Source organism: Aspergillus vadensis (assembly GCF_003184925.1).
Source record: "Aspergillus vadensis CBS 113365 unplaced genomic scaffold BO88scaffold_4, whole genome shotgun sequence".
Classification (NCBI taxonomy): Eukaryota; Fungi; Ascomycota; class Eurotiomycetes; order Eurotiales; family Aspergillaceae; genus Aspergillus; species Aspergillus vadensis.
Window position 1 is genome coordinate 1,284,386 of NW_020292042.1, and position 27,832 is coordinate 1,312,217.

The 27,832-nt window shown below is 51.2% G+C and overlaps 9 protein-coding genes across 9 annotated transcripts; 6 read left to right on the forward strand and 3 right to left on the reverse strand.

The window, feature by feature from the left end:
• Positions 1 to 1,593: 1,593 nt before the first annotated feature.
• Positions 1,594 to 3,054, reverse strand: BO88DRAFT_402602 (GPI anchored serine-threonine rich family protein). The gene is made up of 2 exons (XM_025706139.1): positions 2,371 to 3,054; positions 1,594 to 2,304 (listed from the first exon to the last, which is right to left on the reverse strand). Exons 1-2 carry the CDS (start codon positions 2,576 to 2,578, stop codon positions 1,835 to 1,837), a joined length of 678 nt encoding a protein of 225 aa, XP_025566168.1. The 5' UTR covers positions 2,579 to 3,054; the 3' UTR covers positions 1,594 to 1,834.
• A 1,737-nt stretch (positions 3,055 to 4,791) lies between these two features.
• BO88DRAFT_402603 (CCCH zinc finger protein) lies at positions 4,792 to 7,384 on the reverse strand. The gene is made up of 2 exons (XM_025706140.1): positions 5,423 to 7,384; positions 4,792 to 5,360 (listed from the first exon to the last, which is right to left on the reverse strand). The coding sequence occupies exons 1-2, from the start codon at positions 7,289 to 7,291 to the stop codon at positions 5,151 to 5,153; spliced, it is 2,079 nt and encodes a 692-aa protein (XP_025566169.1). The 5' UTR covers positions 7,292 to 7,384; the 3' UTR covers positions 4,792 to 5,150.
• Positions 7,385 to 7,534: 150 nt separating this feature from the next.
• Positions 7,535 to 8,902, forward strand: BO88DRAFT_402604 (DNA-directed RNA polymerase III subunit RPC25). The gene is made up of 7 exons (XM_025706141.1): positions 7,535 to 7,811; positions 7,879 to 7,977; positions 8,080 to 8,176; positions 8,250 to 8,336; positions 8,393 to 8,456; positions 8,513 to 8,690; positions 8,760 to 8,902. Exons 1-7 carry the CDS (start codon positions 7,800 to 7,802, stop codon positions 8,802 to 8,804), a joined length of 582 nt encoding a protein of 193 aa, XP_025566170.1. The 5' UTR covers positions 7,535 to 7,799; the 3' UTR covers positions 8,805 to 8,902.
• Positions 8,903 to 9,410: 508 nt separating this feature from the next.
• Positions 9,411 to 11,421, forward strand: BO88DRAFT_402605 (cystathionine gamma-lyase CYS3). The gene is made up of 4 exons (XM_025706142.1): positions 9,411 to 9,934; positions 10,005 to 10,090; positions 10,159 to 10,606; positions 10,673 to 11,421. Exons 1-4 carry the CDS (start codon positions 9,818 to 9,820, stop codon positions 11,249 to 11,251), a joined length of 1,230 nt encoding a protein of 409 aa, XP_025566171.1. The 5' UTR covers positions 9,411 to 9,817; the 3' UTR covers positions 11,252 to 11,421.
• Positions 11,422 to 11,612: 191 nt separating this feature from the next.
• On the forward strand, positions 11,613 to 13,280 carry BO88DRAFT_485804 (protein-histidine N-methyltransferase). Its single transcript, XM_025712376.1, has 3 exons — positions 11,613 to 12,064; positions 12,176 to 12,484; positions 12,563 to 13,280. The coding sequence occupies exons 1-3, from the start codon at positions 11,906 to 11,908 to the stop codon at positions 13,259 to 13,261; spliced, it is 1,167 nt and encodes a 388-aa protein (XP_025566172.1). The 5' UTR covers positions 11,613 to 11,905; the 3' UTR covers positions 13,262 to 13,280.
• A 163-nt stretch (positions 13,281 to 13,443) lies between these two features.
• On the reverse strand, positions 13,444 to 14,498 carry BO88DRAFT_441935 (putative NADH-ubiquinone oxidoreductase 178 kDa subunit; the record flags this gene model as incomplete). The annotated part of the gene is made up of 3 exons (XM_025709922.1): positions 13,444 to 13,891; positions 13,975 to 14,219; positions 14,382 to 14,498. The coding sequence occupies 3 exons, from the start codon at positions 14,496 to 14,498 to the stop codon at positions 13,735 to 13,737; spliced, it is 519 nt and encodes a 172-aa protein (XP_025566173.1). The 3' UTR covers positions 13,444 to 13,734.
• Positions 14,499 to 16,094: 1,596 nt separating this feature from the next.
• On the forward strand, positions 16,095 to 20,673 carry BO88DRAFT_212305 (uncharacterized protein). The gene is made up of 3 exons (XM_025701938.1): positions 16,095 to 16,147; positions 16,208 to 19,308; positions 19,641 to 20,673. The coding sequence occupies exons 2-3, from the start codon at positions 16,268 to 16,270 to the stop codon at positions 20,527 to 20,529; spliced, it is 3,930 nt and encodes a 1,309-aa protein (XP_025566174.1). The 5' UTR covers positions 16,095 to 16,147; positions 16,208 to 16,267; the 3' UTR covers positions 20,530 to 20,673.
• A 2,081-nt stretch (positions 20,674 to 22,754) lies between these two features.
• On the forward strand, positions 22,755 to 23,299 carry BO88DRAFT_212341 (uncharacterized protein). The gene has a single exon (XM_025701939.1). It carries the CDS (start codon positions 22,797 to 22,799, stop codon positions 23,130 to 23,132), a length of 336 nt encoding a protein of 111 aa, XP_025566175.1. The 5' UTR covers positions 22,755 to 22,796; the 3' UTR covers positions 23,133 to 23,299.
• A 439-nt stretch (positions 23,300 to 23,738) lies between these two features.
• BO88DRAFT_212343 (putative C2H2 finger domain protein) lies at positions 23,739 to 27,618 on the forward strand. The gene has a single exon (XM_025701940.1). The coding sequence runs from the start codon at positions 23,844 to 23,846 to the stop codon at positions 27,468 to 27,470; it is 3,627 nt and encodes a 1,208-aa protein (XP_025566176.1). The 5' UTR covers positions 23,739 to 23,843; the 3' UTR covers positions 27,471 to 27,618.
• Positions 27,619 to 27,832: the final 214 nt, after the last annotated feature.

The following is a 27,832-nucleotide window of genomic DNA, read 5'->3' on the forward strand; positions in this document are numbered from 1 at the left end:
CGCCAACCCACCAATGACATTCCTCCCCGCACAAGTTAAATGAAAGCCTCCCGCCGATCCAAGTCAATCCCAATATCGATTACATCCGTGCTTGTCGATTTCCCTGATTTTCTCTCGGACTGACTTTCTTCATCAATTCCGATATCAGCTGCTGCAACTACTGCAGTTTGCACAAAATTCTGGCTTAGTATCATTGCATCAAATGCATACAATACAGCCCCTGGTTCAGGTGACAGACAGACAGTCTCTAACAAACAAAGAAATCCTCCTCGAGACGAAGTCCCAAATTTCTCCCAACCATCCTTACATCACTGTCTGTCTCAGGGGTAGGAAAGGAAAAAGAATCTATCTATAATAGGGACAGCTATCAAAATGGGTTGGTTCCTTGGGACAAGAACTGTCCCTTTACCATGGAACTCACCCGAAACCAAAAATCAAGACACCCCTCACGTGCCTTGCAGGTCCAAAAAACAACCCCAAACAAAACAAAGGCCCCCGATTCATTCATCCATCTGTTGTGTCTGTCATCTTGGCAAAGAAGCAAATCCCAATCAATAAATATACTGCATACACCAACCAATATTTGATAATAATATCAAAGTTAAACCTCGATATAATATCCATAAATAAACTGCAGTACAGTAAAAGGAATATCTTTTTCCACCATCAAGTGAAAAGAAAGGAGAAAAAATCGCCCAGTAACTTACAGTGTAATTAAATGACCCCATCTCAAATCAGTCACTCACTCAGTCAGCCTTTCTCCAGTCTCCACACACCGAAGTTTTGCCCGTCCGTCGGTGGTTAAATTGGATTACTAACTACACTAAGTAACTACTCGGGTGGACCCTTTATTTAACGGTTGGGTTTGATTACCGTGGAGCCCAGCCAGCAGCCCTTTCTTTTGCCCGATGGGTCTGTCTGGATCATCTCTTCGTTTTTCTTTTCGCCTTGTCATTTTACGTACGCTGTCTTGGGTTTTTATTCTTACCGGCCTTAATTTCGAAAGGGTTGATGGGGGGTCTATAATATTCTAGATCTATCCCTATCATATAGATAGATTATTTTGTTTCACTTTATCTGTTAGCCGGCATTGCTCGGGCCCTACCTATGGGGTATTTGTTTATTAAACCATTCCATTCATCGAGGCTACGTACTGTCGGATTCGTTTTCCTGGGCTCATTAATATATCGTCTTATAGTCCTTCCAATTCCCATTCCACTCTAGCATTACCCTGCATGTCCCCAACTTATCCCAGACGGTCTTCTGCAGTCTAGTGGGCCATGCAAGGTATGCCCATCTCCACCCCGTCAGAATCTTCACCGGGCTCACCATGCAGGTCCCGTGTACACACAGCTACGACGCATCGACCCCTTCGTCCAGGGGCGCCCCGAGTCATCTGTCTAATGCATGCATGATAGGCTAGTAGTCATTCATTACACAATCCATATCTACATACTCCGTAAAGTCCGATGTCCAACCCATTAGGTCCATCCATCCGGAGGCACAAAAACAATGTCGTAGTAATAATTAGCATACCCATACCATCGCCAGGAGCGAAAATGGAAAGAAAGCCGGGATCTGTAACATCATTTTCCGAGACACAAAGGATACTCTTCAGCAACGGGAAACGTCCATGCAATCCTTGACAACCCAACAGGGTACGTGAAGAAGAAAGTTCAAAGAGGGCGTGAGAAGAGTAAAAGGGGGATGCAAGAAGGCGTAAATAAAAAGTGCTCAAAAATCTATGTACCAGAAAGTAAAGAAAAAAGGTATCATCACCCGACCACGGAATTGGCAGCCCTCAGGCGGGCAGAAGAATCAGAACGTCGTAGTTTTAGATGAGCGCAACAGCACCAAAGACAAGGGCCATCATTCCAATAGAGACCTGGTTGGCCATACCAGCATTGGTGGACACCGTGGTGACGCTGGCGGTAGAAGCGCTGGAGCTCGCGGTGTTCGAAGAGCTGGACGAGGCAGTCTTGGAGGACGTCGCTGAAACGGTAGAGTTCGAGCCAGCCGTGGTGGTCGAGGTGGAAGAGCTAGCGCTCGAGGTGGTAGTAGACAGAGTAGTGGCGCTCACGGTGGAGGTTTGGTCGGTGGAAGAACTAGTGCTGGAAGCAGAAGACGTGGTTGACGATGCAGTGCTGGTAGTCACCGCTCCAGTGGCACCGGAGATCGAGAAGCGCGGGGTGTAGTTGACATCGTCCGTGTCATCATCGTCGATGATCTCAACGGTGTAGTCCGAGCGGGCCGCAAGACTGGCAGAAGGAGTCCAAGAGTAGCTACCAGAGTTGTCGATGCTCCCTAAATCGTCTCGTCAGCACCTATCTCCTCGAAGTTTTTCACATCACACCCATAGAGGGAGCTTACCGGCAATAAGTTCGCCCGTGGTGGTGGTAAAGACAGCACCCCACTGGAGTCTCAGGGTGACGGTGCCATTAGTAGTCGGGTCCCAGGTGAGAGTAGTCGGGCTGCCCGCGGTGAAGGTGTAACCACCCTCAGGGACGTTGAACGGGTTGTCGGAAGCGGCCGCGAGAGACGCAATGGCGCTGAGAGCAAGGTAGAAGACGGAACGCATATTGATGGGTGTTGGTGAAGAAGTATATGTGAGTAGTAGAATGACTCGGTACAATAGCGGGGAATGGATAGTATGCGATATACAAGCGTAAATACGCGATGCAAGTGTGGGTGGTACAGAAGTAAAAGAATGACTTCTAAGTGGGAGGGAGAGAGAGAGGAAGGATAGTCTCGACGGTCAAAAAGAGTGAACCGGGGTGAGTCAGTAGATGCAGACGACGAAAGAACGAAGGACAGACGTCGGATGGGGAAATTGCGCGAGGAAGGGAAGAAAGAAAGAAGAGAAAAGAGGAAGGAACGAACCACCGGGGAGGGGGGAGGAGGATGTCTATGTATACTTACCAGTCAGTGAGTATTGACTGGACTGGAGAAAAGTTACTAACTAGATACTAGACTAGTCTACTCGCACACTACTGCCTACCTGGCTTAAGTTAGGTTACCTTCTTAGTACTAGTAATTGCCCGACTCTGGCCAGACGGCGAAAATCAAGTGGGAAAAAACACGAGAGGAGGGGGGGGGGGATCCATTGTCATTGCGGACAGACCGACGCAGGGCACAATGGATTGGATGACCCTGTGACTAGTGGACATCCGGACCTTCCTGTTCCTGGCCACACCAACCCAGCCTATGGTCTAGCGTACCGGGCGTACCTGCTGTATCGGACATCGTCCACTTGCGCTAATCCCCCTTGGGCGTCACTAGTCGCTCAACTGCTTCTCTTCTGGCCTCATCTTCCGGTGGAAGTCCGGTTCGGATCCCCTCATTCTCGTCCATTTTAGGAGACTTCAGGCCCGACTTGGGTGTAGCGTCTTTCCAATGGTACTATTTTTCGCTCGCCGACCGGGGGTTCGTCGGCTACAGTGGCTAATTCTCACTAGACAGATACTTAGACAGATGGCAAATTTTGTATATGACCTATCCGCGAGAGCCCGGACTTTGAATGACTTCCTTAGCGACAAGCCAAGGAGACGCTTGGAAAAAGTGTAAGTAAATATAGCCCTCGATACGATTGAGAGGCATTATTGGCAGAAAAGGTGGTATCTGCTCAGGGGCGTTTTTCCCAATTCCTGCAGCAACAATTCAGGGCACGCGGACGATCATTGGGCAAAAATGAAATTAACCCTCGCCGACATGTTCCACTCCGCTCCAAAGTTTGTGGGAGCTGCTGATGCCCTCGTTCGGGACTAGCTCGAGGGCACCGTATTATTAGTACTGTCTGTCTGTTTGTCTGTCTGAAACCTTCTCTCTTGTTGTCCTATATGATAGTGTGTATTCTCTGACTTGCTGTAACACAAAGTCTTCTCTGCTTGCTCTTTTCTATAGGAATTGATGCAAGTATCATGAAAGAACATTGGCTATCCGACTGGACGGCTGTTAGTGTCTATCTTATCAGGATGTGCGGAACTGACATGTGGATGCGGCCGATCACGATTATTAATTTGGCCTGAGGTAGTAACCAACTAAGCAGCTACCCGACTACTCCCAGATATTATTCCATCTAACTAAAATACTTACTGTTCAATACAAAGCTCAGAAGCGATTCAATGAACTGAGACATCACATCTCCAGGATCTAAGCCACCCACCACACTATCGAGATCCCTGTCCATAAGCAGGGGTCCATAGTACTTACTAAGTTACTATACGAACCTACTGTCTTTATCCGCCCTTATCTCTTTCTCTTCCTCGGAGAGTACTCCTTTAGGAGTATCCAGTCCTCTCGGCTCCTCAACCAGTGACCCAAAGTTCACTCTTTCCTTGTCCAGTAATTTAGACACAAAGCTTCTCATCCACTTCACCTCCCAATTCGTTAAGGATTATCCCTCCCCACCCCTCGAACCTCCCCTCCATCGACTTAGTCTATCGTTCTACTTAACGCCGACATCATTCTTCCCCCTGGACTACCTACACTACTCTCACTATGGGCTAGACTTTTCTCGCCTTCCTCCTTGTCTTCTCTCCTTCGGAGACCGTCAGGCAGGCATTTTTAATCCTGTATGGAAATTCAAGACCCACGCCCTCGCTAGGCATCCATCCTGTCTAGACTATCATGGGAAATGAACTCCGTCCGAGCGTTCATGCCATCATTCGAAGTCCTCACTTAGTGTATAGCGAGGAGCTAAAAATTATCCACGAGAGCACTAACAACTTGAGCTAACCCACAAGCGCAGCGCGAAGCGGGGAGGCGCCACCCATCCCACCCATCCATCCTTCCATCTTCCTGACTTCCTACTATCTATAGTCGGCTCAAACCGAGGTTGCAGCCGCATCGCCTTGTTAGTGAGCTCCGGTGGCCACTATGGTGCGATGGCAATTTTACGCTCTTGTCTGAAGTGCTTCTATATTCAATGGCCGAACTCTGATTTGTCTGGGCTCAATTTTGGACCAACGAGAGAACACTGAAATGACTCCCACCTATACAGTCTACAGGCACGAGTCACTAATGAAAATCTGGACCGTCTAAAGTGCTCGAGCACGATGGAGCCTGACACGAGACGTACTATAATGCGTTAGTCTAGCTATGTATATACAGCACACTACGATACGGCCTTCGAGATGGTGCCACACTATATACTAGGCAGTCACGGGGGCAGCATCAGTTTCCTGCCCCGAGATTGTGTCCTTGGGAGCTGCCTGCTGCGGAGCTTCCGTGCCTTCGGTCGCCGATGTCGACTTGTTAGTGTCCTCTTGAGCCTCCGGCGCATCTAGGAATCCGTTTTCTCCGAGCCATGCAATTGCTTCCATGACCTTTCGGTCTTCTTCTCCCTTTTGGCGGTCCAGGAGCTAGTAATTGCACATATTAGTCACGTTATCAGGAGCATAAGCTTAGGGATTCCTGGACTCACCGCTTGTAGAAGCCCCTTTCGCCCCTTCGGCTCCGTTGGCTTCGCTTTCTTTCCTCGCTCGGGTGCCTCGTGCGAGAACCGACATCGATCTCCATTCCTGCAGCGACCGGTTCGAGCAAAGTGATGGCATGGCTTTTTCTTACTCTCGCGAGGGGGTGGCGGCACCCGCTCCGGTCCTTCTCGTCGAGTAGTCGCCTCCTCCGGCGCAGAGTCCGAGTCACTGTCGGATTCATCCGACGAGGAATCTGACCCACTGGACGATGTCCAATCGCTGCTATCGGAATCATCTTGAGACGAGATGTTGGCCTCGTCCCCAACCTCTTCGGGCTTCCCAGCGTTTATTTTGACATCTGTTGCAGACGTCGTGTCGCCGTTGGTGACTACTGATCCTTCGGCCGCAGCGGGCCCGGGCTTGACAGACTTGTCTTCCGAATCTGCATCTGCCTTGATTCCACTTTCTGAAGCCGGTGGGACTTGTGCGGTGGCCGAACTTTCGTCTACATTGGCATCGGTTGATCCCTTTTTCAGTGCCTCAGCCCTCAGTAAAGCCCTTTCAGCATCTGCCTCGGCTTTGGCCACCCGTTTCTCTTCCTTCATGAGCTTTCGCCGCAGTCTGTCCGCCTTCTCCTTCGCCTTCGCCGCAGCATCCATGGGATCGGCGGGTTGGTCATTAGATTGCTTGTCGTGCGCTTTCTTATTCCGACTGTCCTTCTGCGCTCGCTTGGACTCTTGCTTTCGCTGGTCCTTCTGCCGCTGTACTTCTTGGCGTGCTTTTTTCGCCTCTTCCATGGCCTTTTTCTTCTCTTCTACCTTCGCCTGCGTCGGATACCGCTTTCGCCGTTCCTCAATCCAGGCCGCAATTTCTTCCGGCGACTGTAATGTGGAAGTTTTCCCGCGATATGTGATCTTGAGAGCTGCGGCGTCGGCAGCTCCTCCGGCTAATCTCGCTTCTTCATCCACATCGTCTTCATCCTCGCTCGACTCATGCTCTTCGGTTCTCGGAGTCAATCCAAGTTGATTGTGCTTTCTCTTTTTCTTCTTTGGCTTCCGTGTGGCATCAGCTGGTGGCGGGGGTTTGACGGGAAGAGGATTTCCGAAGCTGGGAACCGCAGGCGGTGCGGGAACTCGGGGTGCGACGGACTGGGGCTTCCCAAAGGCCGCATTATGATCGCGCTTGTTGGCAAAGTGTGCTGTTCTATCCCCATTATGTGACTGAGCGTTGTAACCGTTGAAGTGTCCGCCGCGCTGAGCTCCGGCGAAGGAGCCTGCCGGTCCCGTTTGCTCAAACCCCCAGCGCATAGGTGGGGCAACCATCGGCGTCTGAACTGGCTGGTTGACCGGTTGCTGGGCAGGTATGACCGAAGGATACATAGACCCAGGTTGAGCAGTAGGCGAAGTGTAAGCTCCCCCATAGTTAGGCTGGCCTTGGTAAGGCGGCACCCGGGCAGCGGATTGCGCAAAAGGCTGCGAAGGAGGGAAGGAGGAAGCATTCGGAGCCCGTTGGAAATTTTGCGATGGCGAAGGAGTGACTTGAGCTGCTGGGTTGGGGTGCGTGGCATACCCAGAGTAGTTCATCTGAGCGTAGCCAGTAGACGGTGTAGCGGTAGGGTACGCGCGGTTATCTGGTGTCATAAAGTGACCTCCACGGGCGCCTCCCCGGTTTCCATAGCCCCTCCCACGTCCTCTGAAGTGGCCACCATGAGCATGACCACCTCGTTGGCCGTGATATCCCTGACCGCCATATTGCGAAGGGTAGTTGGCATTATGGTGACGGTATTGTTGCTGCTGGGGTTGCGGTTGTTGCGGTTGTTGTTGCTGAGAGGGAGGAGGGGGAGGGGGAGGAGGAAAAGAGAACCCCTGGGAGTTCATGGCGAGAAGATCTCAGACGACCTTCAAAGAGAAACAGCATGCACGCCATCCTCCCGACATGGCGAAGACTTGACGAGGGCGCAACTCAATAAAAGGCGGCCGGAGATTCAGTGACAGAGCCTCTCTGGTTGTTCCGTTCCGAGCAGAATCAGGAATCGCGTGCCGCTCACGTGGGGCCAACCTCACTGTCCAGGCAAAAAATTTCATGGCAGATCCGCCGGCTGCCATTGGCTGGATGCTGGGGTTCCTCGCATTGAGCTGCTGCTGCTAAAAGTGATTTCCAATATAATAATTGTAAAATGGTTGCTGGATGGAGGACAATTAAACTAGCTGTCTAATATGGGATTGAGTCCCGACCACTTGAATACTCCCACCCGAATGCTTGTCTTGGAATAGAAAGAAAGGAAAAGAAGAATCTATCTATCATCTCCGTCGTCCTTATCTTTTTTCTTCTTCTTCTTCTTCCCCGCCGGCCGTTTGAGCGCTACGTCAAGCGACTCTATTCATCATGTTCATTCTTGTAAGTGATCTACTACTGCTTTTCTTTCACTTCTATACGGGAGTATGAGCTGACCCGTATCTCACAGACTACGATATCGGATCTGATCCAGATCTCCCCGGAGGATTTCTCCAAATATAGCGCTGTGGCTCTCGAAGATAACATCAACGAGAAGTATGCCAATAAAGTATGTTCCAGCGCGTGAAACTTCTCTTATTGTGTGCTTCAAGTCTAGCACGGTCTGCGAGCCATGCTTGTGAGTAAACATCGTTGACCTCTTTGTGGTCAGGTCATTCAAAAAATCGGCCTATGTATTGGTTTCTATGACCTGCTAGAGTCTTCAGATGGTCTGATTGGCCATGGTACTGGACTTGTTAATGTAAATGGTATGCTGCTTTTCCTATCTACTATCATCTCTCTCTCTCTTATAGTGTAGCAGAGAAACTGACCTAGTGACAGTCAAATTCCGCCTGATTGTCTTCCGCCCGTTCAAGGGCGAGATCATGCTTGGGAAGATCTCGAGTGCGACAGAACATGGCATCAAGGGTGAGAATCCAGCGTATACAATGTATTTGTTAAGATATGATGCTAATAGTCCCTAGTTGCCGTGGAATTCTTCAACGATATCCTCGTGCCCCCGGATCTACTCCTGGATGGTGCCAGATTGTGAGTGCACAATCTAATTTAACCCTGCGATTTTCCACCTTGCTAACTGATATCAGTGACTACGCGGATCAAGTCTGGATCTGGGAGAACGAAGATGGCTCCACGTTCTACTTTGATGTTGGTGAAGTTGTTCGTTTCCGTGTTGAGATGGAAGAATGGCACGATCAGATCCCGAATGCGCCGGATCTAGGAGATGCCGCCGCCATCGAGCGGAAACCCCCATATTCGATTATAGTGAGTGACTTGCCTTACTCCAGATTTATTATCTTGTGTTGAAGACAATCTAACATGTTTATGATATAGGGATCCATGCAAATGGCCGGTTTGGGTCCGATTTCATGGTGGTGATTGATGACTTGCTTTGTTTTGGAGAGGAAGAATACGAGAGCTTTCCGTGGATGGGATTGCATTGTACACTACTACTACTACTTACATACAGTGGGTTTCAAAAGAAAAGAGAAGAGCAAAGGGGGAACATTGGATATACCACGTTGGGATGGACGTTGCAGAGGGAGATGATGAAAAATCTCATCGATAGACGAATAATGACATGATCTTGGCTTAATTAACTGTTCAGGTTGGCGCAATAGTGATTCTTGATGTCGAAATGAAGGGATGGTATGAGTCCATCCCCAGGAACCATGGAACATTACTTCCCCTTGCAGCACCAGCGACCGTGCAATCATGTCGAATGGGGGGCACCGTTGCAGACTCTAGGTAAATCAGGGCGGACGTAGATAGAGATAGGGATGCAAATGACACCGTACAGCGCCAAAGCAGACACCTTCACTAATAGAAGTGGGACTAAACTAGGCTGTCAGCACGGAAGGGCGTCGGCGATGCGACGGTTAAAGGCGGCGATAAACTGGCGGGTGGAGAAAAGGAAAAAGGAAGTGAAGAAAGATTCTGGAACTCGGCGCGGGTCCCTCTCGACCACTTCGTCCTATAGTTCTCCAGCATCCAGTCTGCGCAACGTAAAAGAAACCCGGCATCAGCCAGAAATTTTTCAAAATAACTTGCCCCCTCTCTCTGTGCGCGGCTCGTCTCATTATTCATTCCCAGGATTCTGCGTCTCACCGATCATTTTTCCTCTCGTTTCCTTGGCCCATTACAAATCGCAACCCTAGAAACCTTGAAGGGTTGGTTTGCTTATATTAGACCGCATTGCGTCTTGCAGGGGCCCTGTGATTTCATCATCCACCTCTTGTCTTTAAGCATTCAACTGCTCTACAAGACTACTCGCGCATTTAGACTATCAGCGACTTATTGTTCTGATTTACTCACTTTTGCTTTTTTTTATTCTTCTATTATTCCCCATTTCGTATATTTCCATTTAAACTTCCTCGCCCAAAATCGTGACAATGGTTGCTCTCCCCACTCAGAACGGAGCGTCGACCCCTCAGGATCGCCGCTTCGGAACTTTGGCCGTCCACGCTGGTGCTCCCCATGATCCTACCACCGGCGCTGTCATTGCTCCTGTCAGTTCGCATTCTTCTCCGAACACTGCCTTCACTTCTACGGTGCACGCGCTAATCAGCTGGCCCATAGATCTCCCTCTCCACCACCTTTGCGCAGACCAGCGTCGGAAACCCCGTTGGTCTCTACGAATACACCCGCAGCTCGAACCCCAACCGGTTAGTCGGAACGGAATCGCCATAGCTGAGATACGTTGATTGCATGGATATTGACTGCTGGAATTTAGTGACAACTTCGAGCAGGCCATTGCTGCTCTTGAACATGCCAAATATGCCCTTGCCTTCTCCTCTGGCTCTGCCACCACTGCCGTCATCCTCCAGTCTCTCGCCGCGGGCTCTCACATCGTCTCCGTCTCCGATGTCTATGGTGGAACTCACCGTTACTTCACCAAGGTTGCCTCCGCCCATGGCGTCCAGGTGACTTTCTCGCCTTGCATTGAGCTCGACGTCGAGGAGCTCATCCGCCCCAACGAGACCAAGCTGGTCTGGATCGAAACCCCCTCCAACCCCACTCTCGGCCTGGTCGATATCGAGAAGATCGCTGCCGTCGCCCACAAGTACGGTATCCTGGTTGTCGTCGACAACACCTTCCTGAGCCCCTACGTTCAGAACCCCCTGGACCACGGTGCCGATATCGTCGTCCACTCCGTCACCAAGTACATTAACGGTCACTCTGTAAGCTTAACTTTTCATGCTGTTCTTCCCTAGCCACGGGCATCTTGCTAACATGAGTAATCTCAGGATGTCCTGATGGGTGTCGCCGCCTTCAACTCCGATAGCCTGCAGGAGCGTCTCTCTTTCCTCCAGAACGCCATCGGCGCTGTCCCCTCCCCCTTCGACTGCTGGCTCGCCCACCGTGGTCTCAAGACCCTCCACCTGCGTGCGCGCGAGGCCACCACCAACGCCACCGCCGTCGCCAAGGCCCTCGAGGCTTCCCCCAACGTCATCGCCGTCAACTACCCCGGCATTGACTCTCACCCCAACCGTGCCATTGCCGTCAAGCAGCACCGCAACGGCATGGGCGGTGGTATGCTGAGCTTCCGTATCAAGGGCGGCCAGGAAGCCGCTCACCTCTTCTGCAAGTACACCAAGATCTTCACTCTGGCCGAGAGTCTGGGCGGTGTCGAGTCTCTTTGCGAGGTTCCTTCCAGCATGACCCACGCCGGTATCCCCAAGGACCAGCGCGAGGCTGCTGGTGTCTTCGATGATCTTGTCCGTATGTCCTGCGGTGTTGAGGACTCCGAGGACCTCTTGGCCGATGCTCTTCAGGCTCTTGAGAAGGCCGTGGCTGCGACCAAGGCTGAGAACGGATCTGCTTAGAGAATTCATGGTGTTTCTTTTTGTTCGTTTCGTTATCTGCGTGTTTGGGACGATACATAGAGCGTTTCTACGATATATATAAATGTGAGACGATAGAGGGTCTTGCGTAGCAGTTCGCGGGCCCGGTCATGACACAAAATTATACCTTCTGAAGCCAAGTAATATACAAGTAGATGTGTGGATTTTCTTGTTAATATAGAATATCAATGCAAATCAAAACGAAGATAATATTCGTCCTTAAGACCAAATCTATACGCGATGTATAGGACCGGTTTCAGCACCCAATCACATTGCTTAGTCATCCCGATAACGAAAATGCAAAATTTGGACAAATGAAGCAACAAGAGAAGAACCAGGCATTGACAGTTTAATATACATCAGACTCTGTCTAGACAGGAGAGATCGGAAATAGTGTCTTCTGAGATTGACTGGCTGTCTTGAGCTTTCCCTCAGAATAATATCGTGCTCAGACTGTTCAATCCTTCATTGAAGTAGATTATAGGATACCCCACCTCACTGCTGGATATCCATCTTCTACTTCCTAGACCGTTCACTTGGCTGTGCACAGCATATAAGCTAAGCTATATTCGAAAAGGTTATCTATTTGATTTGGCTTGATCGTGGATAACTGTGTCTAAGTATCCGCTATACACCATGACATCCACATTCAGCTTCGGCTTTGCGGGGGACGATATCGACATCGATGATACAGAGATGAACGAGACTCACGAGACGAACAATGTCCAAAATGCTGGTGCGGGATCTACACTTCCGGAGCTGATTCCAGCTAAGAAACATGATGTGGCTGAGTGGGTGAGTAAATCCAAAATTAGGCACTTTCCTAGTATCTATCACTTAGATATATCACTCATCTACCCTACCCTACTCTATATTACATCAGTATCAACAACTAACACCCCACAGATCCCAAGCCTCCCATCTCAAATCTCATTCAACAAGCTCAGACTGCCCACCAAAACTGCCACTGCAAACCAGCACCTCACCCTCGCTCGTCGGGACATCTTCGACATCCGCGCCCAACTAATGGCCGAGGATACGCCCGACGAGAACAACGAGGAATTGATCGCCGGTCTGGAGAAAGGCGACATCAAGCCCAACTTCTACGAAGGCGGGTTCAAGACCTGGGAATGTGCGGTTGATTTAGCCAAGGTGCTTGTTGACACTGACGAGCTGGCTGAGTCGACGGCGGCTGGTAATAGACATATCATTGAGGTATGTAGCCCTACCTACCTACCTGTTTACCCTATATAATATCCAGTACATACATAGGATACTAACAAGAAAATCCAGCTCGGCGCCGGCACCGCCATCCCATCACTATCCCTCTTCGCACAACTCCTCTCGAGTCCAGCATCAGGACAGCAGCAAAACAAAAGAACTCACTTCACATTCGCAGACTACAACTCTGCCGTTCTCCGTCTCGTTACTTTCCCTAACCTCCTCTTAACATGGTATCACTACACACAATCTTCTCCCTCTCCCTCTCCCTCCGAAGGAGAATCAGAAAAAGAAAAAGAAGAAGACGAACTCCTCGACATAACCCCCACCCTCATCCAATCCTTCCAGGAAGACCTCTCTGCCCGCGGCATCACCATCTCCTTCATCTCCGGTGCCTGGTCGCCCGCTTTCGTCGACTTGGTTTTCTCCTCTTCCACCCAGGAAGTAACTTACTCCCAAACACTCGTCCTCGCCTCCGAGACTATCTACTCACCTGCGTCGCTGGGGGCGTTCTCCGAGACGTTGGTCGCCTTGTTGCGTCGTGCTGCTGCTGCTGCGCCGGGAGGACAGCAGCAGAGCGCCGCCGCCGCCGCCGCGGCGTTGGTCGCGGCGAAGAAGGTCTATTTTGGGGTTGGTGGGGGTGTCGATGAGTTTTTGGCTGTTTTGAGTGGTGTTGCTGGTACTCTCGGGGTTGAGGTCGATGTGCAGGAGAGGTTGGATGTTAAGTCTGAGGGGGTCGGGAGGGTGGTTTTGGGGGTTAGGTGTGCTTAGTTGATATTAGTATTACTGTTTAGTTAGGGTTGTGGTTAGTATATAAATATGGCTAGTTATATATGCTGGATGCTGGTACGTAGGAGAGAGTAATACGTACTAGTAGTTGTACTGAATATTTGGTGATTAGCGTTAGCTTAGATAAAGGTGTGATGTTATTGGCTCTGCTGTTTATATTGGGCATTAGTAGTATCGGTTATGGGGCCAATTTGATCGACAGGGACCTACACTGTACTTTACCATATGTATATATGTAATTATGGCTTGCGACCACAGCTGTAACTCCATGCTGGAGACCACCGCATCTGCGGACAATCGATAACGAAGAATAAGGATGAAGAAAAAAAAATCTTGAACACTGCCCGGTATATGTACAACAAGCCCTGCTTCCTATGTCTATTACCGACATATTCATAACACAGAAAAACAACAACAACAGAAGAATCACATTTTCCTTAGTTCAATATGCTCGCCTATTCATAAAGAGACACGACCTTGCCGTCCTGCATCCGGGCCACACGGGAGGCCTCCATCTCCTGGTTCTGGCGCTGGTAGTGAGCGACAACGTGGCTCAGATCGGCGCTCTGGCCGGGGGCGACATTGTAAGGAGCGACGGCGCTGAAGCTGACCCTACAGAGAAAACAAAAAGAGCCCCGGTTAGTACTCCGCGTATTGAGGTATAATTGGGAGAAGGAATGAATGTGTTGACGTACTCAGGCTGCTTCAATTCAATGAATTCGCGAGGACCCTGACTCGCGAACAAGTGACGGTCATGAGCGACCTTCTCCATGGCGGCCGTGTGAATGGCGTTTCTCTGCTCAAAGATCTTCTCGTCCGGAGTCCACTTGTGGATGAGGTTGGTGATCCATGACGGGGAGCCGGAGTTATCGTTCGACTTGGCCACCTGGTACAGAACGAAGGCGGACGCGAAGGTGCCGAAGGTGACGTAGAAACTGCGCTGTATGGGTGCGTAAGATCAGGATGTTAGCTTTTTGAGAGCCTTGCTTATTCGTTCATGCAGGAACCAATGCCACGATGGGTATAATGGGATGTGAATGTCGGGCGAGGGTAGTAGGGAGGGTTCATTTGCGTTCCCATTGGAGGAGGGGAGAGAACGTACGCCGAAGCTCTCGTTCACAGGCTCGGCATGGTGAGCTGCGTGCGAGTCGAATCGCCGGGGCTGCTGGTTCCGCAGAAGGAGCCGCGCCGAAGCCACCGATCGCCTAGCGAAGAACATGGTGTGGAGGTAGACAATTGGCAGCGGCGGATCAAGTTATGATGTCGTCGTCGCCGGGGGGGTTTTGGGAGGTTGAAAGCGCAGAAAGGCGGTTCGAGGCGGAGTGCACGTGATTGGAAAGCTGGATTGGGTTTGGGCTGATTGGTCCAGTTCCAATGATTGTGAGTCATGTGATTTGTACCATATTGGGACTAGTGCAATAGAGGGCAGAGGATCCAAAATTGGTTAGCTTGGTTAGGACAACAGTAAGGCTGCCATGACTAAGTCGGTCTGTCAACTGTCATGTGGATTGGTCAGTGAGCAAGTAAATCTTCCTGTTAGTTAGTTCGTAGTTACTCTTCTTCCTGCAGCCCCAGACATCTTACGGTGCAAACACATCCTTCCTTCCACCCCCCTCCATCTGTCGGCCTAAACCCTCCTGCATGTCGGTCAAATATGATATGATGACCGTCAGACCCTCCCGATCTTCGCCTTACCTGCAGCAACATCCTGGAGGGATCATGGAATCAATCCTTCTTTTCGCCTTGAACGGGGGTTGGGGCAGTTCCATCCAGTGAAGTGTGAGCGGGTCGCTGTGTTGGCTCGTCAGTCATGGTGTTCCTACACCGCACACCCTGGGTGGTCCCGATGCATGGCTAACTGCCTCACTTCAACATGGCGCTCCCCACTGCTTGCGATTAGCGCGGCAGCAATTGGGTTTCAGGTTCTGCCAATTCATGTGGGCTCCCAAACGTCTGGATATCAACAGCGACATGTCATCGATCGTTGGTTAGCGTTGTCCACTCCCCGCCCACTCGACTTGCCCCCCCTCATCTCGCTCTCTTTCTTTCCCCTCGGCGGTGTTTGAAAGTGAGAGAGAGCTCGGACTCTTGGACTCTCGAAATAGCATGCTCTAGGACGCTTGCTCCGCTGCTCGTCTTCTGATTCACCCTGCCACCCCCAAATGATCGAGTCGTTGATGCCCAATGCTGGTGACACCGCCTGCTGATTGGATCCGCTTCGAGTCCGGACTCAAACGCCTCGGTCCACTCCGATGACTCCCTTCTTGCACCCAAGTGTGTACTCTTGCCTTCTCTCGCCTAGTCGGACTCCTACGGTCTATGACTCCCTGGTAGAATGGGTATCAATTGCCCTCTAAGGTTCGGTCCGCCGTCGCGCCTCGCCCAGCCCCCCTGAGGCTGGCCGGAGCCCTTTGTAGATGCAGTTTTTTTCTTGTTTGGGCGTGACTGGGAACCGGTTATTAGCTGCCCTCTTTTTCCCCAACGTCGTCTCTTCTCTCGAATCCCATTCCTCAGAATTCAACTATTTTAAGAGCCAGCGTGTGGAAAACTATCCTGGCTTTCCGGAGTGTCTGTCCACTGGCAAACTTGCCATTCGACATCCGGTGATTTGTCTTCCGTGTATTCCTACCATTTGCGCCCACCTGCATACAATCTGCTCAACGGGCCTGAGCATTATTTTCCATATTTCCCTATTCTCCTAATTATTTTTTTCTCCCTCTCTTTTCTCCTTACCCCCTAAAATTTTTTTTTTCTTACTTCCTTTCCTGCCTGACCGTGTGATCACCTACCTTGTCGGGCCCCTGCGTTTCGTTCTGTATCTATATCAACTCGGAATATATCACGACGCCGCCGAACGCGCTTACAAATGTACAGTGTTAAACCCGCAGCCACCCAATCTAGTCTCCGCTGACCTTGTTACTTCTTTAGCTATTGGGAACACGTCTTACAGCCTTATTCTAACTTGGGCACGCATCACTATCGCCCACCATGGGAAAGGGCAAGAGCAAGTCCGCTAACAAACAAAAGAATAAGAAGGGCAAGAACCAAGAGGCCTCTGGTAATCAGACACCTCAGCCCGACCCTCCTGTTGTTGAACAACAAGAAGAACAACAAGAGGAACAGCAACAGCAACTAGAACAACAAGAGACACCTCAGCCTGAGCTATCTACCCCTGAGCCAGAACAACAAGCAGAGCCAGAGGAACAACAGCCACCACCAGAGGCACCTCAACCTGAGCTCTCCACTGAGGAGCCAGAGGTCCAGCCTGAGAGCCAACAAGAGGTCCAACAGGAGGTCCAGCAAGACCCGCAGCAAGAGCAATCGCAGCCAGAGGTCTCCACTGAAGAGCCGGTACCAGAGCCCCAGCAAGTAGAAGAGCAAGTTCAGGAGCCACCGACAGCTCAGCCTGAGCCCACATCGGAACAAGCAGAAGAGCAACCAGAGGGTCTGCAAGAACAGCAAGACATACAACCTGACGAGCAGCAACACGAACAACCGCCCACTGAAGTTGAAGCTCAAGTCGAAACTGAAGCTGTAGCTGAACCTGCAGCTGAGGCGCCGATCGAATCACATCCGGCAGAAACAGAGCCCGTATCTGAAACCGTACCAGAACCTGCACAAGAGTCAGAGTCGGTGCCAAACCAAGAACCAGAACTGGAGCAACCACAGGCTTCCGTCGAGCCAGACTCGACTGTGCCCGTAGACGAGGCACCAGTCCAGTCGCCGGCGAACGAGGAGGGTGGGTTCGAGCAACCGGAAGTTCCTGAGCCCGCCCAAGTTGAGCAATCCGACGTGAACGATGTGCAGACCTATTCTGAACAGCCACAAGAGTCGAGCTGGGAGGAAATAGGCACATCGGAACAACACGCGGGTGCCGCTGAGGAGCACCACGAGACCAACCCTTTCCAATTTGAAGCTAGCGGCGCCGCTGAAACAGTCGAGGAGACACCAGTAACAGCACCGCAGACACCGCTGGATTCTTCATTCGTCCCGACCCAGTCGTGGGAGCCCTTGGAGGAACCACAGCCCCAGACGGACAGCTCATTCGTGGCAGCATCCTTTGGCTCCAACACCGGAGCTCCAGAGACTTACTCGCATATTCCTGAGATGTCTGAGCCTTTCGCCGACACTGTGGTCGCTCAGCCTACTCCTTTCTCTGATACGTTTGCCCCCTCGAGCGCTACTCCCGCTTCGAAGCCTGGTTCTCCGATTCCCCAAAGCGGTTCACCAATCCAACGCACCGCATCCCCGTCTTTCAAGTCTATGTCGCCTGGTCCTCAGAGCGCTGCTGCTACACCACGTGCCACTTCACCGGTGCACCAATCTGCGTCGCCAGTTCGACCTTACCATTCTCCGGTGCAGCAGTATACCTCGCCGATGGCCCAACCCGCCTCGCCAATACGGGAAGCAACGGTTCTGTCGCAAAGGAGTGCCTCTCCCACACCGCCAGGCGCTTCTCCCGTATTTCAATCAGCTTCACCCGCCGTGCAACAATATTCTCCAGTGCAGAAGGTTGCATCACCTGTGCAAAAGACCGTGTCACCTGTACAGAAACACGTCTCGCCTGTCGCGAAACCCGCTTCACCTGTTCCGAAAGTCAGCAGTCCTCTAGCACGTGGGCACATGTCTCCCATGATGTCTCCACAGATGGCTCCTCCGCCAATGACGGCGAGGATGCATCAACAGCCAGCCGCCATACCGCCCTACCCCCCCTCCTATCACTCGCCTATCATGAGCGCCAATGGCTTCCTCCCCCAGTATGCCTACTACCAACCTTCCCCCAACATGCACCCGACCCCTCGAGGCTCAATAGACCCCGGGTCGGCTGCTTCCTTCCAGGCTTTGCAGAACCTGGGATTCGGTAATGGCCATCCTCTGAATGGCAAAGGAGGTACCATCTCGCCTCCGCACGAACATGAAGAGCCTATTGAGCTTCTCCAGAGGATCCAGGATGCCATTCCCGACATTGGCCGGTTGCTCAATAGCTACAAGACTACCAAGGGCAAGTTGCAGGCGCGGGAGTCCGAGTTCAAGCAGATGAAGAACCAACATGAGCAGGAATTGATGCACAAAGACTTCTACATCGATGCCCTGCAGAATCAGATGCGGAAGGCGGCCAGTGAAAGTGCGGAGGAATCAACGAGACTAAAGAACACCATCAATGAGCTTCGCATGGAGCTGGGCAACGAGAATGAGAAGAAGAAGGACCTTCAGGAGAGGCTACATGATTCGGAGAAGGCCAATGAGGAGCTAACGCAGACGAAGGCCGAGCTGGAGGAGGAGGTCAAGACCCTCAACACCAACCTTCAAGAGGCACATGAGACCTACGAGAGGGATATGGAGGCTGCCAGACAAGACAAGGAGTCATCTCTTGCCACTCAGAAGAAGGAGCTGACGGAGATGTTCGAGGAGATCAAGGCAGAAGACGAGAAGGCAGCAGCTGAGGCTCTCGCGGCACGCGAGCGCGAGTTGCTCGACCAGCAGGACGCGATGAAGAACGATTACGAGAACCAGAAGCAACAGATGCAGGAAGCGCACGACACACTGCAAGCCGATTTTGACTCCAAGGTTGCCGAGCTGGGCTCGACAAAGGAAGAACTTGAAACCAGAACTACCGAACTCGCAGACAAGCAGAAGGAACTGGAGGATACCATTGAGACCAACGCCAAGGAGATGGAGGACCTTCGTCAGACCCACGCTAGCGAAGTCGAGTCCCTCAACAACAGCCACGCAGAGAAGGTGGCAGAGATGGAGAAGGAGCACAGCGACCAGCAGCAGAAATGGGCTGATGAGAAGACTGACTTGGAGGGACGGCTCTCGGACAAGATCCAGGCCTTGGAGTTCTGCGAGCGGGAGAACAAGAAATTGGAGGAGGATAATCTTGTCAAGGAGAAACAGGTTCAGCATGCGGTGGATGGAATGCGCCTCACCATTGATAATTTGGACAAAGATTGCGACAGGTTGAGAAAGACTCTTCACAGCCTTGGAGAAGCCACTGACCTCAAGAGCACGAAGGGTGATACATTCTTGTAAGTGACCCAGTGCATTGAGAATGTGTTTTAGTACCCGACTTTCGTTTATGATCACTCATCTTCCGATGTTCTTTTCCTTTTCCTTTCTTTTTCTTTCTTCTGCATTATCTTTGCATTTTAATCTCGATGTCATGTTTGCATTTTTCTTCTTTTCTGCATGAACATGAACCAGAACCAGAACCAGACCACAGTCTTTTGTTTGTTTCATTTCCTTTGTCTTTTCTCCTGTTCTCCTGTCTTTTTCTATAGACTGATCATGATGATGACTATGATGACATGTTGATAACGCTATAAATGTACGTGCTCTGATAAACATCTCCGAAATCTAGTTTGGATTGTTTCGGCCAACTATCTCGGCTTATTGTCTCCTTGTCCAAGGAGCACTTCTCGTACCTTCCAATTGATCCTCCCAAGGACATTCTATCCAAACTTCCATCGGAACTACCATCGTTCCTTGATAACACCCCGGCATCCGTCGAGCTTCGTTCAGCATATGTTCAGCATGTCATTTCTAAGACCTTGACCTACCGCATCTTCCATCCCTTCCTGTTCACCTTGGGCCGCCGGTTCGATAAGGCCGATACCTTCTTCCAGATGCTATCGATGGATATCCGCCGCAAGTCCGTGAGGCGGGAGGCGTTCTGGAGACAGCAGACACTGAAGGCGGCGTACACGACCTCGGACGCCAAGCAATCAATCAACGTGGTGGCGGCCGTCATTGTTGACGAGATCATCGACCAGCTCAAGCACTTTGCCGACCCGAAGAACCTGGATGCTCTTCTCGTCTCAGTCCGCAAGATTGTCAAGCTTGCAGCTGAGACCTGGCGACTTGCGCGCGTGGAGCGAGAGCTGATCCTGGCCTCGTTGCCGTCGCCCGATGCCGATGCCGTTTCCAATGATGACTGGGAAGAGTATGGCACCCCCAAGGAGGGCAGCCTTAGCTCCAAGGAAGACCCCACTCGTCATGTTATCCTGCGCACCTTCCCCCGGATCACGCGCGAGGCAGCCCACGAGGATTTCGCGATCGAGGAAGAAAAGTACAACCCCTGCACGTACTCCCGTGGCTGTGTTCTGTACTCCGACTCCCCTGTGGTCATGGCCCGTCTCCAAGAGTTGGCTAAGAAGTCAGAAGACTCGCCTCGTCGTGGTTCCAGAGACTCGAGCCGCTCAGATGGGTCGCCCTCTCCCCGCCGGAGTCGGGACGGCATGAGGGCATGAACGAAAGCTTCGAGTAGTGCGATGTGAGTGGCTATGTCGACCAGGATACTGTTTTAATAACCGGCTTGTTTCATATACTTTTGATCTTTCCCCATTTTGTCTTATCTTGCCGGCCCGGCCCTCGCGGGGCTGCGGGGCCACAACAATCCTTTGGGTTTCCTATGTCTTCCAACATTTTCTTGATCATGACCGAGACGATTTATTGATGAGAGGGCCCCAACACCCATTCCTTTCTCTAACCAATGTATTTTTTCTGACACATTTTTTATTCTTCCTTTCGACACTATCATGTCATTTTCGGGGTTATGCCTCTTTTGTTTATGTTACGATTGCGTCTTTGCGTGTTTTAGCGAGCATTTGCGATTTTCATGTGTAACAAACAAACACTGTATGTGGAACTACTACTATATATTTATCTATGACCAGGACCTGGAAGCCCCTCACAGCACCTACACAGCATGTACTTACTGGATATGATGGACGAGTGATGAGAAGATGCGCGAGAGATTGGGGAATGATCTGCAACGTGACCTTTGCGAGAAGACATGATGAGAAATGAATGAATCAGTTATATGAGAAACAAAACCCGATTGTTTGCAACTCTTCCAACCCAGGATTGACTCCGCCCGACTACAAGTGCCCTGTAAGACCGTAGACCAACCGGTCTAGATACATGATAAGTAGTGGTCAGTTACCCGGGCGCAAATTGCACAGCCACGCACATGATGTCAAGATCAGCCATGCCACACATTCGTAACATACAGTCTCTCTGCGCCAAAGCTTGGTTGGTGCGCGCGCCCTTTGAGCCTCCTGTGTCCCACATCCGGGGAGAGAAGCCGGTTACACCAGGATACTCTTCGCGAGAGTCTAGACAGAGAGCAGCCTGACGGTGTGACAAATCCATTCCATTAATTTCCATGATTTGTGAAAGGCTTTCACAGGACTACTGTCCTCGAATATAGTCCACTTTTATTCACCACTCATAACATTTACTACTTATGCAATGGATTCAACCTACAACTGCCAAGATGTTCCACCGGTTCTGACCCCAACTTGCGCAGCCTCAGACAGGGCTGATCCAGTCGGGGAAAAAAAAGAGAAAAACATCTCATTTATTGCCAAGAAATATTTTCCGTTGAGATTGTGCTACTTGAGTAGACTACTTTACACCGTAGTAGTCTAGATAGTTACAAAGTAGATAGATAGATAGAGTGGATTGGGGTTTAGAAGGTGGCTTGTGTCGTGGCTGAGTTTTAGCTACTACCGTTTCAGCACGGGAGTGGGGGATATAAATAGTAACTGCCGATATTATCATTTGGCAGTTAGTAATTACCGCAGCATACTTCAATATACTATTGGGCTGAGATTGTGGTGTATACTACTCTAGTAAGCATGCAGTAGATAGTAAAGTAGTACTAGGTATATGGCAAGAATAGAAACACTCACACTTCTACCAGTTATTATTCTCCTTCCTCGTGACAAGAGCCGAGTGAGTAGTACTTTAGTAGATTGCGATAATCAAGGTCAAGTGGGGACTTGGTGGGGACGGCACGAGCCCTGCGAATTTCCGAGCTGCTTTTAGAATTTTTCATGACGGGGAATGTGGACGGATAGGATAGGATGGATCCATGGTTTGAGATTGGAGTCCTTGTAGGGATGGGGATGGGTGTTCATCGGGTTGGGTTGTGTGGTTGTGATCCACTGATCATTTGTAGCATGTGGGTTTTCTCGATGTTCATAGCTGTAGGGTTTTGGTTGAAAGATAGTCGGAGAGGAAGGGATCAGCAGCGGTGCAGACTTCGGATTATTATATTTTATTTTATTCATGTTCATTGATTCTTCTACTCACTAATTATTAGATTATGACATTTTCGTAGGATACTTGAGGAGAGGTCAATGCTGGGATAGTAATTATTCTTAACATATGAAGAGAGAGCAAGCACTGTGAATATTCAGGAGATGGCATAACCACCCCCCCCCCCCCCACCAACACTAACTAGATATGACTGATTGGTACCTGAACTTGTTTAGTCTTAGTTTGGCTACTTACTTAGTAGTTGGTACCCCGCTTGGCTGTGAGTGGCCCGCAATGCTGCACGCCGGCGCGTATCGTCGCCATTCTCACCAGCCAGATTGAGGCCTTCATCCGGTTGTGACAATTGAAGATGATGGTTGGAAATTTAGTAGCTTGGCCTGACTGGCCCCCCCTAATACTACTACTACTACTAAGTAGTATTAGACAGTAAGCTTCACCCACCCCCCTTCCGATGTGGCTCAGTTCTCTTCGAGTGGTGAATGTGGATTCCCTGTTCAGTTCACAGCCGCAAGGCGCCTTTGCGCTTTCCCTCGTTTTCTCTCTCTCTCTCTCTCTCTCTCTTTCTCTCTCTTCCTCTCTTCTCACCCATTCACTCACCCTCACTTCCCTGGGGACTCTTAATTTCTGGCGTTTCCTTCGCGTCATCGTCTCAGACCAGGCTTCTCAAGACCAGAGCCTCGTTTCCTGGGCTTTCTCGATTTTTATTTTATTTATTTTATTTTTACTTTCTCCCCTGACCACCCAATATTTCGCTCGTTGTTCTCTCTCTCACCCTCGTTCCCCGTGACTGCGGCTCTACTTATCGAAATACATTTAATACCCGTAATCTATCCTACTACTATCACTATCCTTCTATTATTCTCTCCACCCCCACGCTTGCCTCTCTCTACTACTTCTCTTCTTCACCACCTCAACTTGGACCCCAAACAATTAATCAACATCCTGAATCCATCGTTTCCCCCTTCCCTCCGTACTACTTCCACTGCTTGTCGCTCCACTCAGGATTCCGTCCCGCTTAGCTGAACTCTCTTCTGCAATCTTCAGTCACTTGTGTTCCCCTCGCTCGTGACAAAAGTAATACTCCAAGCTCGGGTCTTGGCCTCATTCGTTGCTCACCCTACTAACTCGCTCCTCCCGGCTTACTGCGACGGTGGCTTACCCACTTCACGTTGCGCCCGCCACATACTGATTTAAGGGGCATTCCTGAATATTCTCCATTGCTTCTACACCGTTTTCGCTGCTTACGAACGCTGAGGCGCCCTGTTCCCCTCCATGTCGATCTAGACATGCTATCTCGGATTCCTGCTCACTGGTCTGTGTGTGTAGTCTGCTTCACCTAGACAGACTGAAACCAAGCCTGCAGAACAGCAGACAATCCCAGCTGTTTTCTTGGGTCACCGAGACTTCTTCTTACTGAAGACGGGATCGCTTATATTTACCGCATAATTCTTACCGCGCGCATCGCACGGTCGATACGACCCAAAGGCCCACTGCAAGCATGTCCACCTTATCACCGAGGCTCATCCAAGACGAGTCGCCCACCGATATGACTTTCTACGATTCCAGCTACCACGACCCTTACCTCTCGGCCCCCTTGGACCCCGATGAAGCTTCCTTCAAATCCTCCGCTATCAGATTGACGCCTGTTCCTGGGGAAGACCATAGCACAGGGAATTTATCGTCTCCCTTGAATATACAAACACACGATGACTTAGCCAATGCACATGCCAATGGACAAGCGGCTTCTTACTCAGAGTTTCTCAGCCCAACCGATGACTTTTCGAGCGATATGAGTGCGCACACGTCCCCCAGCGCCGATATATTATCCGCAGGTTTTGGCATGGACGTGGAGTTCGGGAACAATGCACTGCAACATGACAACAACATGGCGCTGCCCCTACCGAATATTGACACCTCGGCTGCTGACATGCTGCCCTCGTCAACGTCCATGCTGTCGCCACAGCAAGCTGGTTGGAATCCGGTCAGGGAATCTAGTCTACTGCCAGATACGGACCACATCAAGTCGCAGACTGAGCACGACACTCTGGCGCGGCAACCCCAGGCACTGTCATTGATCACGAGTCCTCAGAGCGATAACCTCAGTGTTCATGCATTTCCGGATTCGGCCAGAGCAAGGAGTCCTATTGTCAAGATCGAAAGCTACTCCCGCGGGGACTCGCCGGTCAGAGATGCTTCTTCAGCCGGGCGACGCCGGAGCCTGACTTCCAACCATCTTTCGCCGAACGACATGACCAGTGATTCAGAAAATGAGGGCGTCGAAGAAAGCTACGGGGCGATCGGGCAAAGCTACACAGTTGCACGAGCGAACGACGGTTCCTGGTTACCCAACATGACTACCGGGCAAGGCGGCGTTGAGCCAGCGTCACGAGACGAAATTTTCGTCCCAAGTCCGAACGAGATGGAAAATCGACGGCGACTAGAGGAGAAGAATGCCGACATCCAGTCATGGTCAGCTTCTGTAAGCGCTGCGAATAGTGAGGCAGGCGACGAGGACACTTCTTTGCTTGGTGGGAATCGTAGCCACCTGGGAGGCAGACGCAGAGCCAAAAGTGCCGGGGACCCATCGCTTCAGCCGGATTACTTCTCCCTGAAATCTCGACTTTTGGAACCCGCCGTACCGGGGCCTGGGCTCTTGCTCCATGAAAGTAGCGATGATGGCATGAGTGAAGGCGAGTCGGACAGTGCAGAAAGCCGATCAGACTCACCAGCTGTCAGTGTCAATGAAGCGAGGTGGGCACACGAAGATGCAGAAGTTGCCCCTGAGGAAGAGCAACAGAGACCTGAAGATGGAGAACCGTCCCCACATCAGTTCCTCGGAGCTCCTCCATGGCGGGATCCTGAGCACGATGCACTTCCCCAGGAGACGCGGATGCAGCCTGCAAGCTCGAGTGCTGCCATGGTAGAGTATCAACGACGAGCCAAGGACATTGACACCGCCTCGCGCTCGGCGACTTGGGGCACCCGGCATTTGAACGATGCAGAGGTCAACAGTATTATCGGCCCAGGTGGCTCCTTCGAAAATATGTCACTAAATGACAAGAAACATGAAAGACGAAGTAGCCTCCGAAAACTCCTACACAGGAAACCATCCAGCAACTTGAAACGGCGTCTATCGGATCTCTCCATCATTCCTCCCAGCACGGAGGGCGCGAGCAAAGCCGAAGATGTCAAGAGCCCCCCGTTGAGAAAGGACAGCTTCCCTCACCGGTTGAACCTCAGTCGATCCAGGTCTCCAAGCCTGAACACAAGCAGTGCCGTGATCGCTATTGCCGGACAGATGGCGGCTATTGGAGGCAAAGATTCCCTCCGGGCTGCGTCGCCAAATCCAGCCACAGGCCCCTGGACATATCTGAAAGGTCGAGGAAGAAGCCGAAGTGAGCTACCAAGGGCTTCAGCTCCCGGGTTGATGGACTTGATGACCAGTCATGGCGGACCGCCGATCCCCAACATTGCCTACTCACCACGGGCAAGCAGTCATCACGAAGCCCCGCAGAAGAGTCCAGGAGAGGAGCATGCGGGGGCCAATGCAGACGATGAGGATGACGACATGGTGGACGAGAAGGGATTGGTGATGCAGTTCCCGCTCCCATCGCATTTGCCGGTGCCGACTCTCGAGGGGTTCAAGAACCAAATCACGCAGATCAATCCCCGACTTCCGCCCGCATTGATCGAACGCTTTGCTCACGAGCAACTTCGTCGGTACCGGAAGCTAGTAGAGAGCAAGCAAAGCCATACGTGTGCTGTTGGCCAGAAAAAATGTAAATCAGGGAAGTTCTGCTTCGCGTTGGGTGGCGAGGCAAAATTGCTGGCTCCTCGCGCTAGCCCCGAAGCTGCTCACACGCAGTTTCATATCCCGGGCCATGGAGCGGTCGAGGATGATCCTCACAAGCTTGGAGAAAGCGCAGTCACTGCAGCACAGTTTCCCCCGGGTGTACCCCTACCGCCGGTCAAACGGTTGCCAGCGGAGTTCGAATGCCCGGTATGCTTCCAAGTCAAGAAGTTTCAGAAACCTTCAGACTGGACCAAGCATGTCCACGAAGATGTGCAACCATTTACATGTACCTTCCCACAGTGCTCGGACCCCAAGTCCTTCAAGCGAAAGGCTGATTGGGTCCGACACGAAAGTGAGCGACATAGAAAGCTAGAGTGGTGGACGTGTACGGTTCCTGATTGCAACCATACTTGCTACCGGAAGGACAACTTTGTACAACATCTTGTCAGGGAACATAAGATGCCAGAGCCCAAAGTCAAGAAACCGAAAAACCAGGGGGCGTCGACCAAAACCAAAGGCGAATCTGTTTCTCCGGACTCGCAGGAAGACAGCATTCGTGAGCGGGAGATTGAACACCTCTGGGACCTTGTAGAGAAGTGTCGACATGACACGCCTAGGGGACCCAAGGACGAACCGTGCCGCTTTTGCGGTAATGTCTGTAGCACCTGGAAGAAGCTAACGGTGCACTTGGCCAAGCACATGGAACAGATCGCTATGCCCGTTTTGGCGCTTGTAGATGAGAGGGATCTTCCAATGATCGAGACTACTGGTCCTAGCGATGAGCCCGCTCCTGGACTGAATCCAGGGACCCCACCAAATGAAGCCAGCCGTTATATGCCAAACTCGGATGGCGTTGACGGACCCTCGGTGGTATCGATGGATCTCACGCAGGCACCATACGCCAGCAATAATGCCGAGAACGCCCAGGAGCCTATGATGTCCTTTACTCCGTCATATTCCCCCCACTTGCCAACCATGCCTGGTGGTTGGATCTCCGCCGAGCCTGAGTCAATTGACGCGTACGATGATGCGCCCACAATGGGCCTGCCAGGGGGGAGTGCGGATCAGACGCGGCTCATGCCGGTGCATCAGAATTCGGTCACCTATCCGCCCCCTTTCAACGCTGGGCCTCGACTGAGGGTCCCCAGTCCAAACCTCAGTGTGTTGCAGGACCCGTATAGCTTCTCCCTATCCCCCACGGACATGCAGCCCACCTATGATCATCAGGGGCCAGTTTACGTATCACCTTCCACGGACCACCGCTATAGGTACCAAGGCTCGATGCCACAGGCCATGCCTTACGTTCCGGGGGGCTACCGAGAACAGCCCTGATCCTCGATCGGGAGAGGCGACGGCGTAACGTCTCACGGGGCTTATGACCCTAGCGCAGCAGTTGAAGATCGTGAAGGGTGGAGGATGGAATGCGCTTGGAACGGTCGTCTATCCTAGGAAATACTCCCATGACCACACTGGGATTTTTGGGAAAGAGGAGTTTCTTCTTTTTTTTTGTTCTACTTTTTAGGTCTTCTTTTCAGTAACTTGTTGATCTGCATCCATCTATATACCCACCATTGGATTGAACATTGCACCATTGACCGTTCTTGGGAAGGAATATTGTATTGTATGCATGTATGTTACTGTGGTTCGGTTTCTCCTACAGGTTCCCTTTTTGACCTGCTTAGAGGTTCTCCCAA

Coding starts and splice junctions, on each gene's coding strand:
- BO88DRAFT_402602 (XM_025706139.1), bottom strand. CDS start 2,578: ATGCGTTCCGTCTTCTACCTTGCTCTCAGCGCCATTGCGTCTCTCGCG. Junction 2,305..2,370: donor CACGGGCGAACTTATTGCCG/GTAAGCTCCCTC, acceptor GAGACGATTTAG/GGAGCATCGACAACTCTGGT.
- BO88DRAFT_402603 (XM_025706140.1), bottom strand. CDS start 7,291: ATGAACTCCCAGGGGTTCTCTTTTCCTCCTCCCCCTCCCCCTCCTCCC. Junction 5,361..5,422: donor GAAAGGGGCTTCTACAAGCG/GTGAGTCCAGGA, acceptor TGCAATTACTAG/CTCCTGGACCGCCAAAAGGG.
- BO88DRAFT_402604 (XM_025706141.1), top strand. Junction 8,337..8,392: donor GACAGAACATGGCATCAAGG/GTGAGAATCCAG, acceptor AATAGTCCCTAG/TTGCCGTGGAATTCTTCAAC. Junction 8,457..8,512: donor CTCCTGGATGGTGCCAGATT/GTGAGTGCACAA, acceptor AACTGATATCAG/TGACTACGCGGATCAAGTCT.
- BO88DRAFT_402605 (XM_025706142.1), top strand. CDS start 9,818: ATGGTTGCTCTCCCCACTCAGAACGGAGCGTCGACCCCTCAGGATCGC. Junction 9,935..10,004: donor CCGGCGCTGTCATTGCTCCT/GTCAGTTCGCAT, acceptor GCTGGCCCATAG/ATCTCCCTCTCCACCACCTT. Junction 10,091..10,158: donor CGCAGCTCGAACCCCAACCG/GTTAGTCGGAAC, acceptor GCTGGAATTTAG/TGACAACTTCGAGCAGGCCA.
- BO88DRAFT_485804 (XM_025712376.1), top strand. CDS start 11,906: ATGACATCCACATTCAGCTTCGGCTTTGCGGGGGACGATATCGACATC. Junction 12,065..12,175: donor AACATGATGTGGCTGAGTGG/GTGAGTAAATCC, acceptor AACACCCCACAG/ATCCCAAGCCTCCCATCTCA. Junction 12,485..12,562: donor GTAATAGACATATCATTGAG/GTATGTAGCCCT, acceptor AAGAAAATCCAG/CTCGGCGCCGGCACCGCCAT.
- BO88DRAFT_212305 (XM_025701938.1), top strand. CDS start 16,268: ATGGGAAAGGGCAAGAGCAAGTCCGCTAACAAACAAAAGAATAAGAAG. Junction 19,309..19,640: donor ACGAAGGGTGATACATTCTT/GTAAGTGACCCA, acceptor TCCGAAATCTAG/TTTGGATTGTTTCGGCCAAC.
- BO88DRAFT_212341 (XM_025701939.1), top strand. CDS start 22,797: ATGTGGCTCAGTTCTCTTCGAGTGGTGAATGTGGATTCCCTGTTCAGT.
- BO88DRAFT_212343 (XM_025701940.1), top strand. CDS start 23,844: ATGTCCACCTTATCACCGAGGCTCATCCAAGACGAGTCGCCCACCGAT.